Source organism: Antedon bifida, chromosome 2 (assembly GCF_963402885.1).
Source record: "Antedon bifida chromosome 2, ecAntBifi1.1, whole genome shotgun sequence".
Taxonomy (NCBI): Eukaryota; Metazoa; Echinodermata; class Crinoidea; order Comatulida; family Antedonidae; genus Antedon; species Antedon bifida.
Window position 1 is genome coordinate 23,929,976 of NC_136227.1, and position 15,764 is coordinate 23,945,739.

Genomic DNA, 15,764 nt, shown 5'->3' on the forward strand with positions numbered 1-15,764 from the left:
CTCCAGACCTAGGCTAGTGTGCTGGCTACAGCCTAAAGACATAGCTAGCTAGGCTAGCCTTTCTGTACGAATATTATTTATATAGCACACTGGTTTAAGTGGTAACATTCTGAAAATCCCATTTCCTATATGAGCAAGAGACTATTTCAATACAATAGGATGATCATAAGATGCATCATTTCTTCGTTTACAGTAGCATTTGTTCGGTGGGGAAATCAACACATTTTTTCCTCCACGTCTCCATTCATGATTGAATATTTTTGTCCACGTGTGACGTTGCCGTGTGTGAGTTTTGGGGATTCCCCTCATCTGTAACCAGAGCATGATTGGTGAAATACGATCACGTGGTACAGTTTTTAAGACGTTGCGGATAATTTGAACGTGTAACGTTCGGCCCGACCAAATCACTCACGCGGTGTATATTAAAATAAAGTACCAAAATAAAACAGTAATTTCTCAAAATTGTCCAACACGATTATGGAGAACTTTTGATATGTTGTTATTTATAAAATTATTATTCTAAATATGTAAAGAAATTGTAGATCCATGACATCGGAACGAGATGAAACGTTAGAATTTACTGCTTATGGCCTAAGTGTACTTTTTAGTTTGTTTCCGCTGGTTGCGTAGAAACCATGCGCGTAAGATGACGTATCATTTGTTGCACACGACGGCCGGCCGCCGGGGGTGGTAATAGTGCGAATGCTCCATTATCATTATAATATTATTAATTCTTCCTTTTTTTTATTTCAGAGATTCTACACATAAAGTATAAATTAACAAAAGAAAATATAAAACACTCTTGAACTTACATATACAATGCTTGGATGTTTGTCAAGTCATTTGGAGTGGCAGCAGTGGATTTTCCTACGTCTCTGCTGCATGCTGTCACGCTGCATCACAGTCACACTCTGCCAATAAATGGCCGGCATAGGATAGGAATTGTTGAGACGATAGGCTGATTTTGCTGTTTATTCACTGCATTACCACATCCATGATCACCATCCTCATTGTATTGGCTCATATGTATAATTGTGGGTTACAATGACGACGATATTAAAATTTCCAATACTGCTGCTGCTGTATATGGCTATGCTTGGTGCCCACGAAAACCAAACGCAGAGACAGACATAAGAGCTGCGCAAGTGAGTTGACCAATCACAAGTGACAGTAGGATGATCCATCAAGTCATTTTGTGTCCTTGCCTAGCCTTGGGTCCTAGAGTGGGAACCAAGCTTTATATCATGTTGTCACATGGTAACACGCCAATCTTCTTTTGAGGCTGAGTACAAAAAGATGATAAACATGTATAGTACATTGACCAGGACAAATAAAATAAACACATTTTCCACAATGATTGTAATTTAATTGCGCTAAGTTTTCACTGTTCTTTATTAGAAAAATATTTAATTTTTAATTCTTTTCTGCTATCTACCAGTACAGTATTAGTACTAGTAAAGTGTATATTAATATATTATTTTATGCTATACTTATATTAATTCATTTACACAACTAAACTAGAATCAAATTAAATTCCTTAAATTAAAGATATACTTTCCCTCTGAACAAAAGTGTTTAAAACATGCTGAATATCAAATCAAAACTATTTACCCGATAAAAAAAATATAAATAAAAAAAAGTCAATCTGAAACCTATTGTCTATTATTTATTTTGTATTTTTATAAGTGAAATCAATATTTTTGTTAATTTTGTTTTAGCAAAAGTGGACAATTTTACTACTATAAAATGGCCTATTGAAGTTTACACAGTCTGTATTTGTTGATGTTGAAGACAATACATTTTTATTCTGCATCAAATGATTGATAAGCAACAGTTTTAATGCATCCTAGAATACCCGGCTTGACAGGAAATAAACCTTTTTACATTCAACATTCCATGACTCCATTATTGTCTGTAATTTGATCAATGTTGAAATGTACTTAGATATTGCATTTTTATTCATGTTTTCTAAATATTAAAAAAGTTAATTATTTTAATAAGAAAAGAAATTATTCAAATGTACAGAACACACTGAAAACCTGTTTATAAGTATATTAATATGTACTAGTATCATTGGCAACATTTTAAATAATTACTTTATAAACGATAAATATAATTTACTTAATAAAATAATCCACAGTACTTTTTAAACGTAATTAAAAAAAACCCCAAAATTTGAACAATAATGCTGAAGTGCACAAAATGACATATTAATCTTTATGGTTAGCTTGCCGTCTAGATGCAAACACTTTTCGACTTTTTTCAAAAACAACACGAGATGTTGTAGTGAAATTACCAATGAAAAGTAGAAAAAATATTGCTCCTGCTGCACCAACCTAGAATAAAAAAAAAAAAAAAAAATTAATATAGAAAACTTCTGCACAATGATTATTGCACTTTACAATTTAAGATACATTAGTTACATTTGCTATTACATTTTTCTCCACCTAGGGTCAATCAATTCAACTTTATTTAACCACAGAGACCCAGATAAATTCATGGTCTTTCAAGTTATGCCCCATAGCTATTAAACAGATGCCGTCATTTAAACAAGCACACAAGGTAACACATACTTGACTCAATGTGTCTTTTTAAAGTGTATTAAGTGTAGGTTTCTCTTGATATAAGAAATACAGTTGAGTCTCTCATAAGCAGTGACATCACTTAACTAAAGCCTTGTTCGCACTAGACTTAAAACGTTACATTTAACTAAGGCAACTTTTACTCAAGGTCATCTGTAAATTTGACTGTTATTTTCACATGGATAATTTCACGCACTTTGTTTTACAATGGTTTTACCAACATGTAACCATCGTGTTCCTAAGGGAATTGTAGCCAGTACTTGGAGTGTCATTTTCTTGGTGAATTTAGCCAGTGTTTCGGTTAATTTGACCTTATTTAAATCCAGTGCGATTGAGGCTTAAGAGTACAAGAACCCTTTTAGTGTTATGTGTTTAAATTGTATGCACACTAGCTTACCATCCACTCATCACACTGTGGGTGCTTAGAAAGCCCATACAATTTGTAAGAAAGGTACAACTGAAACATCTGTACAAATAAAAAATAAACATTGGTTAAGGAAATGTAGAATAAATGGTAGTCTCAGCCTGTAGCAAAAGTTAAGTCAAAACAATCCTTTCTTTTTTAAAACTATGCACAAAATAAATAAAATAAATAAAAATTAACTAAGAAATGTATACACAAATTCCAAATATCCCAATAGAAAGTTAAAAGATAAATATGCATTGTGACAACACTTGTTCAAATTGGAATCTGTTCTGATAATTAAAAAAAAACATTTTTACCTAGTTACTGATAAAAAATATAAAATATATAAATTTAGTATTGATTTATTATTTCATTTTTTTTTTAAATAAAACTAAATACATACATAAGTCAAGTACAAAAATGGAAGAAGAAACTGTAGACCTCTCCACATCCATTGCTGAAAGCCCTCTATAATAGAAATAATGAAATTATATTTTTATATTACAAAATTTTAAATTATTACTGTATATCAAAGTTGTGGAATTCGCTTTCATTTTTTGTGATTCTCTTTCTGTTCTAAAGAATGGCTTAAGAACCATTCATTTGTTTTTTTTTATTAGTTGTTGTTCATGCCTGCCTGTTTCTATAGCTTTAACCGTATTTAAAATTGTTTTTTTTTGTGGAACAATTTCTGAAAATATCGTTCTTTCCAAACATGGTATCTAAATCTACATCATCTTGCTCAGTAGAAACGGGCCAACAAAGTACAAAAAAATTATAGGCATTCTTACCAACGGTAATATCCATATCTCGTTTTTCTCCCAACGCTCTAAGGCGATAGAGACATCCACTTTGGTAATAATATTGAAGAAGCTGAACAAAACCTGTTAAAAATTGTCATCCATTATTTATATATATTTTTTTATTTCTTAAGCATACAACAGATAATAACTTGCTAATTACATGATTGATTAAATATTTTTATAATTTATCATGCTTATAAACCAAGTCTAATTTGAGACTTAGGGAGTGGAGGATGGCTTGTTATTGTGTTAAAGCCTACATTTTTGTATTATAGACATACTGTATTATATTATAATATATTTACATTCTAGTTCTCTCTTTACAGTCAGTGGTGGATCCAGGATTTTAAAATAGGAGGGCCCAAGGTGTAAAAATTGTGAAATGAAATGCTGATCATAGATGATGATGGACATACCAACAATATGAATAAAATGAAGGAAATGAATATTAAAAAAGAATGATTTCATAAATCTAACAGTGTGCATTTTGCCCTTACCCATATACACAGAAAATGTCATAAAGTGTGGTCTAAACAGTTGATAAGTAATGCTGTCTGGCCAAATAAGCAATGTACCACTTAACACAACAGATAAATAATGATGGGTCACCCACCAGCCTTTAATTCTGTAAAACAAAATAATAAGTTTCTGTTTTATATATTCCCATGTCTCATTTAGTCATTACCATCTCCAAAATACAAATCACTTGACTACCACTAGATTACAAATGTTTTTTATTTGTGTTTTTTTTTTTTTAAATTATACAAAAAGAATTTTCAGTTCAGAAAGTGTAGCCAGTATAGAGGCATACACACTATAGGTTGGTTTTCAAACATGCAACAGTCACCAGTCTCAAGCTGCAGAAAATTCTCAAAAAGCTGAGCATGCAATAGAACCATTAATTACATTGGCTCCTCTAGTTAAAAAATAGTAGAAATAGAAAATAACAGAAATATTAATCACTATACCTTGATCCATTTTGTCGTAATATACTTTCTCGGATGACTAGAGTACAGTAATACCAAACGAGTAGAAAGTGATACAGTGCATCTATAAATCTTAACAAGAACAAAAGAAATGTATATCAAATAACATTTATACATTAAAATGATAATTTAGAACTAAACAAAAATACTATCTCAAAAACCTACAAATAGCAGTCTAATGATTCACACCAGGGGAGAAGCAGAGCTCAGTGACGATATGTTCAATGTGAACATACATTTGATCCTAATTACCAGCTTGATATGGTAAAATAAACTGCACAAACAGAACTGAGAAATGACACAAATTCATTGCATGTTGATTGAGGGAAAAAACAACTAAAATGATGGTTCAAGTAACAATTTTTATTATTTATGATTTATCTGAATTTCCTTGTTTGGTACAATGGCGCTTGTATTAGCAGTCAAATTAGCGCAAGTGCAGATTATTGCCAAAATAGTACGAGAATATTTGTGACAAGTACTAGTATGCATTGTAATGTAAGATAGGACAAGGCTAGCAAGCTGCATGTGCATCAAGTGTGAGAACCGGAAATAATCATTATGTCATGTGAACCTCTTTGGTTGACATGTGTCACCACACTCCCCCGTGTCTGGTGTGAGTCAAGTTTTTACAAAGCATATGTGTCATTCTCACTCGTAAAAAAAAAATAAAATATAACAATATAAATATTGGTGACAATAGATTCCATTCCATGAGCGACTTTGTTGGAAGAGCTAAAAACTGATATGAGGAGAGTTCTATTTATTGAGAACAATAACAATAATACTAAATAATCTGAATTATCTAGAGGTTTTTATTTAAAGCTAGAAAGTTAATTTCATCCATAAATATGGCTGCAATATTTAAATAAAATCAAAGGTTAAAGTGCTGTATCAAAGGTTAGTGTTTTAATCAAAAAGCAAGATTACAAAACAAAGCATTCAAATATAAAAATAAACACATGATACAATTCTAGCATTTTGCAAATTATGCAACCTCATTTGTCAATTTTTTACAGTATTAACATTTTTTTTAGTGATCTGCTTCTAAATTTTATTTTTCCAAATCATACATTGATCACAAAATGCAAGAATTGCAAATTTTCAAAATGTGCACATTTGGTCAGTTAAAGTATATGAAGCAAAAATAATAAAGGCAAATACTGTATTTATTCGAATAAACGCCCTGCTTTGAAAAAAAACCATTCCTAGAATAAATGCCCCCTAAAGAACATCATTTGGAATATATTCCCCCATCGAATAAACGCCTTAAATTACTTCCTCAAATAAACGCCCCGCCCAAAAGAAATTTATACACACAATATAGTATTACAACAACATTTCTAGTTGTAGTAGAATTCATTGATTGACATGATCTACAATTTACCAAGCATTTTGATAAAATTTTTACTGTGTTTTATCACTTCTTAGCATTAATTGTGTTGTCTTCTTCCTATCTAAGGGGTAATTTAATTGATTATACATGTGATTTACACCAAAAAAAATAAACGCCTTTCTCGAATAAATGAATAAACGAATAAATCCTCCTAAACATTAAATGCCCCAGGGAATTTATTTAAATAAATACAGTAATAAGTTAATTGCTGTGCAGTTAAGCCAATACCTGAAACCAGACAAAAAGCACTGAATAATGGATGTAAGAAACACAATAAGACTGAGGTACAGTTTGAACACTTCATACTGTTCCTTGTAGTTGAGTCTGGAGGTTAAAAAACAAACAACATGCAAAACATATCAATTAAATTTCATGCGATGTTAGTTCAGTAGAACCCCTCCTTTGAGACACCCCTAATAAGGAGAAAGTTTCCTGTGAAACCAACAAGGGGCAATTAATATATGTTTTAACATTTTGGCCATTCAGGGGGACATCCTCTATTCAGGGGACAACCTTATTTAGTGGACATCCTCTATTCAGGGGACACCCTTATTCAGGGGACACCCTCTATTCAGGGGACAAAGGTGTCCAATTAAAGAGGTTCTACTGTAATTAAGAAATTATTAATGATGAATATCCTTAGTTATCAGGTCTCCAGTTCTACAATATAAATCAAGAAATGTAGTAAACAATTTAAAAATTGAATGCCTCTCATACATTCTCCTTAATTCTCGCATTGATTAATTTATTTATTGTGGGAAGGGTTTTAATTAAATCAAGGCTATAACATAGGATTATGGATGGTACCCTTTTGGTACTACCAGTCACGTAGATCCTAATTAAATGTTGTGGAAGCCAATTGGCAAATGGCAAATCAAATGTGGGGATTTATTCGTAACGCATCCAAACCATTCCGTTTGATTCAGCATGCTTAGTGTGCTTGATATCATTAATATTTTCATTAATAATAATTATTGTACTAACATTGTTAGCAATACATATATATTGTGAAAAGTCCACTACTTTATTTTGTTTTATTTATGTTACCAAAAATCATGAATATTTAGATTTAGAAAATTGTTTAGATATTGAAAGGGAGATATGTCAACTGAATAGAATACTCAAATATTAATTAAAAACCAATGAAAAGGTAATAAATTTGTGTTTACAATTATAAAGGGCATAGTGCAAAATTAATATTAATATGTAAAGAAATTAGTCAAACAAAAGCATGCATATTATTTGAATTTGGTTTCTAATAATGTAAAGAAGCCTCAAGAAAAAGAAGAAAAACCTTAAATTTGATTGGTTCTTAGCAATTTTAAAACCATCAGTGTATTAATTGTTTAAAATCGGTCAGCTTGTTATCGCTTTGCAATTTTGTAGAATGTGCGTGAACCACGTTGGGTTTAAATATTGCTATTAACCAATCAGCACTGTCATCACAATTAAGTCTAGTATTGGTTATGATTAGCCATTCACGTGCAGCCAACAAGTGATGATAATGAAATGATATTTTACGAACAATTATTACAGTAAGTGCGAAAAGATAAAAATTGTGTTGCGACCACAACACCTTGTCAATACTGACATTTTTATATCTATTTTCCAAAACAAATAATTTTTAATAATAACTTTCAAACAGTTTCTCTTTAATATAAAAAGATGAAAGAATGGATAGTATGATTCCTACCTTTGTTCTATTAAAAAACACAGAGTAATTGCAAAGATTAATGTTATTAATGATAAATTCAGCTTAAATCGTTCATATTCTTCTTTGTAAGATAATCTGAAATGATTATGAAATGAATAAAAAAAATGGCATGAAAATAATGGAGCAATGAAAACAATGTGACAATGAAAATAATGGGACAATGAAAATAATGGGACAATGAAAATAATGGGACAATGAAAATATTAGAACACAATGTATTAATTATACTTTAATTTTGTTGATTATAATACAGATTTATTTTCATTTCATCACACTATAATGCAGTCTTCAGAATAACTGATTCAACATTAACCCCATTCTGGATTTCATAAAATCATTGTTTTCTTTAGTAACTTTCTACAAAATGCTGTGGTGGAATTTGCTCTAGACAACTGTCACATTCAAATATTATTAAAAATAAAATGCAGTTTTTGTTGTTTAAATGATGTTTGTTTGTGTAAACTGTATTAATTAACAATTTTAATTAAGTATTTTTGTCCACCGATTTCAGAGACTTCAGGAGAGCTAATGACGAAACATGGTATGTTGCCTTTCTCAATTGGGGTTGTCTGCATGCAACAATAAACACTTTTATAATATTAAAGACCCATTCCTTACAATTGTTGATGTTTTGTAAGATCAATGCATATATAACTTTAAAAACATTAAACCAGGTCATTCCTTGTCTTAAATTTACGTTTTATGAAAAAATTGTGATAAAAAAAGAAACAATGCACTACCTAAGTAGCTCACGTCAAATGTAGTTTTGTAGGCCTAGCTGGTAAACAACAGTAACGTACGAACATCCTACGCTAGCTATAGGCCCAGCCTGACGTGGTCTAGTTCCTGCATTAAATTGTCTTTCTGTCTTTACCAGAATCGGGTAAAACCCAGTATTTTCTCTCAAAAGTTACAAATCTTCCATTTGTTTTGGCCTTTCAATATAAAATATCAAACCGATCGCATGGCATGTTGGGAATTATAACGGGCCGTTTAAATTATTAGAATCAATCAATTTACTTTTCACATTTTTAACCGTTTAAAGACAAAACATTTATCGCAATAGGACCATATTGTACTTATTTTTACCTTAAATTAGATCTAAAAAAACGTAGGGAATGGGACTTTAATATTTTATTATGATACATAATGTTGGCAGGTATATTTGTTTTATCAGCTTGTGAATGAGAATGAATGTGATATGATGCAAATAGAAAGCAATTGGGTTTGACAATAAAATACTGTACTTGCCTGTCTGGTCTTGTAAGAAGTGAAACACTCACTCTGCCTAATATAACACTCAGGAAAAGACTGACAAAGAAACAAATAATGATTATTTTGGGTTTTTTTTTATTTGTATGAATAACAGTGTACAGTATTAGAAGATGAACTTCAGAATAAAGAACAATAAATGTATTACTTCATTTTACAAAATGTTATTACAGATTCAAAAAGGAATGGTATCACAGGTGTACAGTCACAATAGTCTGATAGTTGAAAGGTAAAACCCCCAAAAAATAAAGAAAGCTAATTTTGGCCTTGTTGGATTGTATAAAATACTTATATGCACACTAAAAATAGAGATTAAAACAAATCTCACTTACTTTGTAAACTTACCTATTTTCTTTTGGTAAACTTTCATTCATTTCTCGACAATCAAATTGGTTCTTCGTTATTTTTTTTTTAAGTTCATTAACTTTTACATTTTCAGTTTCACTTCTATGAATGATGCAATAAAAAAAAGTTATAGTAGTTTACTTACATTACATTGGTTATAGTCAAGTATAGGCCTAATAGTCAGTAGGCCTAGTGTGTCAGCAGTGTATTAGTAGTGTATCACTACTGTTCACTGGCTATTTGTTGAAACCAGAAACAGACCAGAAAGAGAGTTAGGTCCTGTTTCTGCTGCATAAAAATAACCGGTTAATAACCATGTGAATAAATTAACCAAATTTCTTGGCAGCAGAAACAAGACAAATTTTCAATGACCGGGAAAATGGCAGCCTGAAAATAATGGTTAAAAACACCCAATAGATTCGGTGTTAGAACGCCATTTAACTGGTTATTGCTGTGTAACTTTTAGCTTCAACGCAAAATAATGGTTATTTGATTGCAGCCGCTGACCTTGTGTCAACTACACTGCAGTAATGTTTGAATTGATCCCAGTGCCCATTGCATTTTGGGTACTGACCACTGATTTAAACAGTTATTTAGGAGCAACAATTGAGCAGAAATGCAGTTGATATACAAATTATATTTAAATCTATTTTTAAATAAAGTGTTTATTTGGCACTATTATGCAGCAAAAAACAGACCCCTTAACTTAGGCTTGAATAATCACAGCAAAACTCTAGGTGACTTTAAATCATTACTTGCCGATTAATTAATTTAAGTATGTAATATAATAATCACCTGTTAAGATTTGATAGAAGGATTTTGTATCTTTTTTGTTGATGGTTAATCTTTGATATACATTTCCCCTGCAAAGATTTCAATTCCTCCAACTTCTGAATGTACACTTTGTGTTCGTCCTGTAATTGGGTTGATATTGAATGCTGGTTAAAAAACTATAAGGCCTAGTTTTCTTTTCGAATGCAGGTTTATTAAATATTATGACACAAAAGAAACTCATAATAATTTAAGGATAAATATTAGGCTAGGTATTGCAGTAATAAAATACAATAAGGTATTATAGGTAGTAGTACACAATTATATATATGTTTTTGCACATTTTGGCTATGACACCCAATCCTACCTTTTAGCTTCATTTGTGCTGCAAAAGGGATCAATGCACCAAGTACCAAGCATAGGCCTATCTATCTATATGGTTAACTCTGTCTCGAATCGAATTTAAAATCACACTCTACTAGCCTAGGCCTAGAAAATTAAAAAAGAAGGTCCCTAATTTATTGAAATTGGATGTCTGTGTAGTAGCCGTCTAGGCCACCGGCAGGCTTAGGCGTAGCCTAGCTATTAGGCCTAGCCTAGCTAGGCCTAGGGCCTATAGGTAGAGTAGGCCTAGCCTTGGCTTCTAGGCCTAGGATTGGTTGGGGAAAATTGGTCTCACTTTTAAGGAATCACATTCTTTCTCCAGATTAGAAAATTCTTCTTCCAATCGTTGAACACCAGCGTTCTCCATTATCGTGGTGGTGGTTGTGGGGAGGACGACAAACAATTGACAAAATCAACGCATCGAGAGTGGAATTTAGATTGCCTTCTTGGTCGGATCGATAAATCGTTCGATTAGAATCGACCCCGAACCCGATGCGATAACAGCGATGATTGATGATGGCGTTGTTGCGTATATGGAAGGCAATCGTCGTGAGTAAAATACAAACATACACTTAGGCCTAGTTATGGTCAACATTGCAATAAAAAAAACATGCGGAATCAGCTCATTACCTGTACATTCAATAACATAGTTTAATCTCATTCTCACAAATAAATAAATCATTTTAAAGTAATCAGACTTTATTTGGCGTTTTTGGAATTCCATAGCAAATTAAAGCGCCCTCTTTAGCCACAAACACCATATCTTGCTCTGTCTGTGCATGCTTGTTGAGCGCACGTGAATTTTTAGCTAAAAAACATGGCATTTAATGTTTCAAAAGTTGCATATCGTCTGTTAACAAACATAGGGAAGACTTCGTCATGCATTTCGGCTTCAAACAGACTAGTTTACAAAAGTTTTAACAACGTCAATACATCTTCAAGAGCTTTTACACGATCGTTATGGTATGCGATTAACCCGACGATGAATGGAGGTGTGAGTGTGCCTCCTGAAATCGGTGGAATTTCTGGACACTCAAAATTATGTGCATGCGGTTGTGCCGGCATGCATACAGAAGGTAATAGGCCTAGCCTAGTTAGGCCTTGATACTTTATTTGATTTTCCACATTTTGTCTTTGTCTTCCAAAAATATTCTTGTGAAAAAGGCAAGAAAATCCTTTCGCAAATTGGGCATAAATAAACCCAAGCCATAACATACCTACTACTAGGCTAGGCCTACAGTATGCCTATTTTCTTAATTTTCAGGTGACAAAGAACTTGCTCAATTTCTTGAAGATGAAATAAAACTTGAAAAGAAAAATCAAACAAAAGGGGAGTCTCAAGAGGTAGATGATTTCACTAAATCTGTCAGTGGATCTACTGTCAGTTTATCAAAAAATGATAATGGAGAAAAGTAAGTATCATCTTTCACAATAATTAATCAGTACTGTATTATTTTAATATTCAGCATAAAATTAATTAAAATAGTATTAAAAATAAAATACACATACAATGTTTTTGTGAATATGAGCATCTAAAACAAATTTAACTTGATGGCCCTATATATTTGTACTGTATTTGTTGGTAGAAACATGTTGTGATAACCAATATTGAGAGATGTGTTTGATTTCAAATGGCAAAACATAAAAAGAAGTTGTAATGAACAGTAGGTAATTTAATGACATGTGGTTTTTTGTGACTATAGAATAGTTGTTTCATTCAATGTAAACCATTCAGTTGAAGCAGATGAAGGCTCAGCAGAAGGAGAGAATGAAGATGCAGAATCATTGGTAAGCTACTTTCACATCATGGTTGAGCGTTCTGAGGAAAATATCGCAAACATTGAGTGTGCTTTCACATAGAGCACAAATTCAGTTATTGATTGTAAGCAGGTTTTTCATGGTCACTGTTGATTCTACAGGTTTTGGAAAGTTTATGAAAATTCAATTCATTTTGTTTTATTCTCAAGCCAGCCTAAAAGTTATAGAAATTATTTTGAGCCTTGTCTAGGTTTCAAAAGTTTAATTTACCCCTGCGCCTTAGTTTTATTCTTCTTAACCATGGTGCATGGGAGTTGTTTTTTCACATTTCATTAATTCTTCCCCACACTTAGAGCATGATTTCTTTATCCACGTTGAAATTCTTATGTAAGAATAAATGCTATTTTGGTGCCTCGTCGTGAGATTAAAGCATGACTCCGTTACTCTTATTGTACTTGCATGTCCCTGAGACATCAACATAAAATTGTAAAATTGAGAGGTATCGTAAAACCAAATGTTTCCTGAACAGCCCTGTTACTTTTTTGACTCAGCTGATCAATAATTTAACTGCTTGGCTCTTTTGGTCTTTCGTTCTTTCATGATTGTTATGCTTTTTTGCACGCTGCTCCTTTAGCCAGCTATGTCCCAAGAGGACTACTCATTCAGAAGCTGAAAGCAAGCAGCAGTTATAGTACTAGAGGCCGACGTTTTTGGTTTTTTGAAAACTATGACACGTCATGCTAAAATTACAAATTCCAAAGCAAAGCTGTCAGATATTAATTGAATTATTATAAAAACAATCCATTAAAGTTTTTGTTTGTAATAGGATACTTCACACTTGAGTATCACTTGATGAAGTGACCCCCAGACTTGACCTTAGCAATAAAATAAACTAAAGTGACAGAAATTGAGTCTGTTTCATATCAAAGTAGGAATTCTTGTTGTATTTTACTTCAAATACAAGTTATTCACTTCTGTAACAACAAAATAATATTTATTTACGTATAAAAAGAGAAAAGAAACGTTTAATTATAACCCAAAAACCATTGTCTGACAGACAATTTAAGTATTTTTTGCTTTAAATTACATTTTTATCAGGTAAATAATTGTTTGCTTAACGTGAATAACTATTATGTGACAATAAAATGACACATTCAAAAACAAATAATTTGAAATAAAAAATATTTTTCAGAGGGACAATATATCTTTAAAACTGTTGCGTCAATAATTGAGCAGCGTTTTTTGTAGGAAATATTCTTGTTATACTTATATATTTTTATATGCATTTTTTTGTCATTCATGCGCAGTTAAGCCTTGTGTTACCATGTATGTTTTTATGTGCAAAAATGTTAAATTATATTGAGATACTCTTCTTGAAGGTTTTTTAGGAGCGCTATTAGACTCTTGTTCCTTAAAAACGAGGAATGATCTATGTAAATATAATATACTGTATCTTTTAATTATATTTTCAGATGCGTTCATATCCAGATTTCAATGTTGAGATAACTAAAGAGAGTCAACAAACTTTATCACTGAGGTGTAGTTTTTCTAATGAATTAAATGAAGGTGAGGCAGAGGAGCAACAAGAAGAAGATACCTTTATAATTGATGAAGTGTCAATTTACAAAGACACTGCTACTGATAAGGTGTACACTGTAGGAAGTGAAGTCATGGATGGAGTAAGTATTAATTGAGTAAAAAGCTTGTACAGTTGGTTTAGAAAGTGATGAATGCTTTATATTGCAATGCAAACTGCTTGTTCCCACTAGGACGCAATACAATTAGAATGTTACACAAGTTGACCAATCATCAAGTGATGAATCATCAAAACTGTCGCTTGTCATTGGTCAAATCATGTTGCACTTATTGCGTGGTGTCCAAGGGGAACCAAGCTTAAATGCTGCAAATACCCTTACCTGACTTAATTTTTTTTTTTTTAACCATATTTAATGAGGGTGATCCATCCAGCTATTGCTGATCATTAGGGACCCTCAGAGGTTCACAAGACAAACATATACACAAGATGCTCTACATAAACAAAGTCTTATTACAAGTCTTTGAGAGTGGAGTAATTTGGTCCTTAGAAAAATTCCTGACATGTGACGGGGCTTGAACCCAGGACCCTTGGAGTGGAATTCACTTATGGTTTAAATCTCTATAATACTCTTGAGGAGCAATTTGTTGCGAGTAAAACTTCATTCTTTTCCACTTCCTCTAAGAACAAGATAGACTTGTAAATATTACACATTAGCAACACTCCAGAGTTTTCAAATACCGGTGTTTTATATGTTGTGTGCCCTGGTGTATGTAAACTCCAGTGTTTTGTTATCAAGGGGTGTGAAAGGGTATCATATACCCTTACTTAAGAATAATAACAATTTAAACTGTGAACAATTTCTTTCAGGATTTGTATGATTTGTTAATGAACATGTTAGAAGAAAGAGGAATTGATGATGCATTTACTGACAAGCTGTGTGATTTGGCAACATCAGTGGAACACTCCCAATATATTCAGTTTTTGCAAAATTTAAAAGATATTGCAAAAAGCTAAATATTAATTTGAACCAAATCTGGTTACAATAATGCAGATCAGTAGAACTACGTTCAGGATAGTGTGTTGTATACATCATGCTTTTTAACTAGACAGCATAGAAGACTTGTTTGCTACTGCTAACTTAAGTTCAACTACGCAATCTAAAGGGAATAGAATACCAATTCCAACTGAGAAAGCTCTGTCAAGAATTTTAAAAGGTTAACTTCCTGGACAATGTAGACTTTAAATGTTTTTAAATTGCGCTATGCTTTCCACTACAAGATAGCGAATAGCTGCGATTTTCATTTCCATATTGTGTCTGCTGAGCTTTCTGAAATTCCATGCATGCTTACGAACACATGCCAACTCATTTCCATTCCTACACATTACATGCAGGCTTAAATTACCCACTATTACTGTAATAAAAAAGGAGTTGTGAATTATAGACCGTAAAGATTTAGAATCTTGTAAAATCAAACAAAAGGCTGTTTATTCAAACATGCAAAGAAAAAAAACATTTGGCTTTGTCCTACTACTGGCTGAATAAAAGTAAAAGTACATATTGATAGATATTGGTTTTATTATTTTTACTAGGAGCAGAGAAGAGTGAAATTCACTCGGAGTAATTGTGTTTGGTATTATACAGAATGATATGCATTAACGAACACTATGTTATTTTTTACAAGATGAATTTAAATAAATAGTAAACAATAGTTAAAATTCTAGTCGAGTTCAGACAAGATAATAAGTTTTGAAGTTTTGTCCTGCGCAGTGACCATGATACGTGTCATCTACGTACAAAAAAATAAAGGCC

General features: G+C 32.1%; 2 protein-coding genes across 5 annotated transcripts; one reads left to right on the forward strand and one right to left on the reverse strand.

Annotated features, from left to right (window-relative positions):
• Positions 1–1,357: 1,357 nt before the first annotated feature.
• On the reverse strand, positions 1,358–11,118 carry LOC144858773 (transmembrane protein 120B-like). Of its 4 annotated transcripts, XM_078714883.1 has the most exons (12): positions 10,955–11,118; positions 10,300–10,418; positions 9,505–9,606; positions 9,139–9,198; positions 7,867–7,962; positions 6,402–6,497; positions 4,760–4,849; positions 4,289–4,416; positions 3,780–3,872; positions 3,392–3,456; positions 2,980–3,048; positions 1,358–2,336 (listed from the first exon to the last, which is right to left on the reverse strand). In XM_078714883.1, exons 1-12 carry the CDS (start codon positions 11,024–11,026, stop codon positions 2,211–2,213), a joined length of 1,116 nt encoding a protein of 371 aa, XP_078571009.1. In that variant the 5' UTR covers positions 11,027–11,118; the 3' UTR covers positions 1,358–2,210. The 4 variants fall into 4 exon arrangements, with proteins under 4 accessions (XP_078571009.1, XP_078571011.1, XP_078571012.1 ...); XM_078714885.1 differs by lacking the exon at positions 7,867–7,962; XM_078714884.1 differs by lacking the exon at positions 6,402–6,497 and having other exon boundaries at positions 1,360–2,336.
• A 300-nt stretch (positions 11,119–11,418) lies between these two features.
• LOC144836035 (complement component 1 Q subcomponent-binding protein, mitochondrial-like) lies at positions 11,419–15,670 on the forward strand. Its single transcript, XM_078691207.1, has 5 exons — positions 11,419–11,735; positions 11,924–12,071; positions 12,363–12,447; positions 13,890–14,096; positions 14,822–15,670. Exons 1-5 carry the CDS (start codon positions 11,477–11,479, stop codon positions 14,966–14,968), a joined length of 846 nt encoding a protein of 281 aa, XP_078547333.1. The 5' UTR covers positions 11,419–11,476; the 3' UTR covers positions 14,969–15,670.
• The last annotated feature ends 94 nt before the right edge of the window (positions 15,671–15,764 follow it).

What these genes read in the sequence shown, in the direction of transcription:
- LOC144858773 (XM_078714883.1), bottom strand. Translation starts at nt 11,026, where the DNA reads ATGGAGAACGCTGGTGTTCAACGATTGGAAGAAGAATTTTCTAATCTG. An exon ending in AAGAATGTGATTCCTTAAAA is followed by an intron (nt 10,419 to 10,954) that starts GTGAGACCAATT and finishes ACCCAATTACAG; the next exon opens with GACGAACACAAAGTGTACAT. An exon ending in TTACGACAAAATGGATCAAG is followed by an intron (nt 4,417 to 4,759) that starts GTATAGTGATTA and finishes TTTGTTTTACAG; the next exon opens with AATTAAAGGCTGGTGGGTGA.
- LOC144836035 (XM_078691207.1), top strand. Translation starts at nt 11,477, where the DNA reads ATGGCATTTAATGTTTCAAAAGTTGCATATCGTCTGTTAACAAACATA. An exon ending in ATGAAGATGCAGAATCATTG is followed by an intron (nt 12,448 to 13,889) that starts GTAAGCTACTTT and finishes TTATATTTTCAG; the next exon opens with ATGCGTTCATATCCAGATTT. An exon ending in GAAGTGAAGTCATGGATGGA is followed by an intron (nt 14,097 to 14,821) that starts GTAAGTATTAAT and finishes AATTTCTTTCAG; the next exon opens with GATTTGTATGATTTGTTAAT.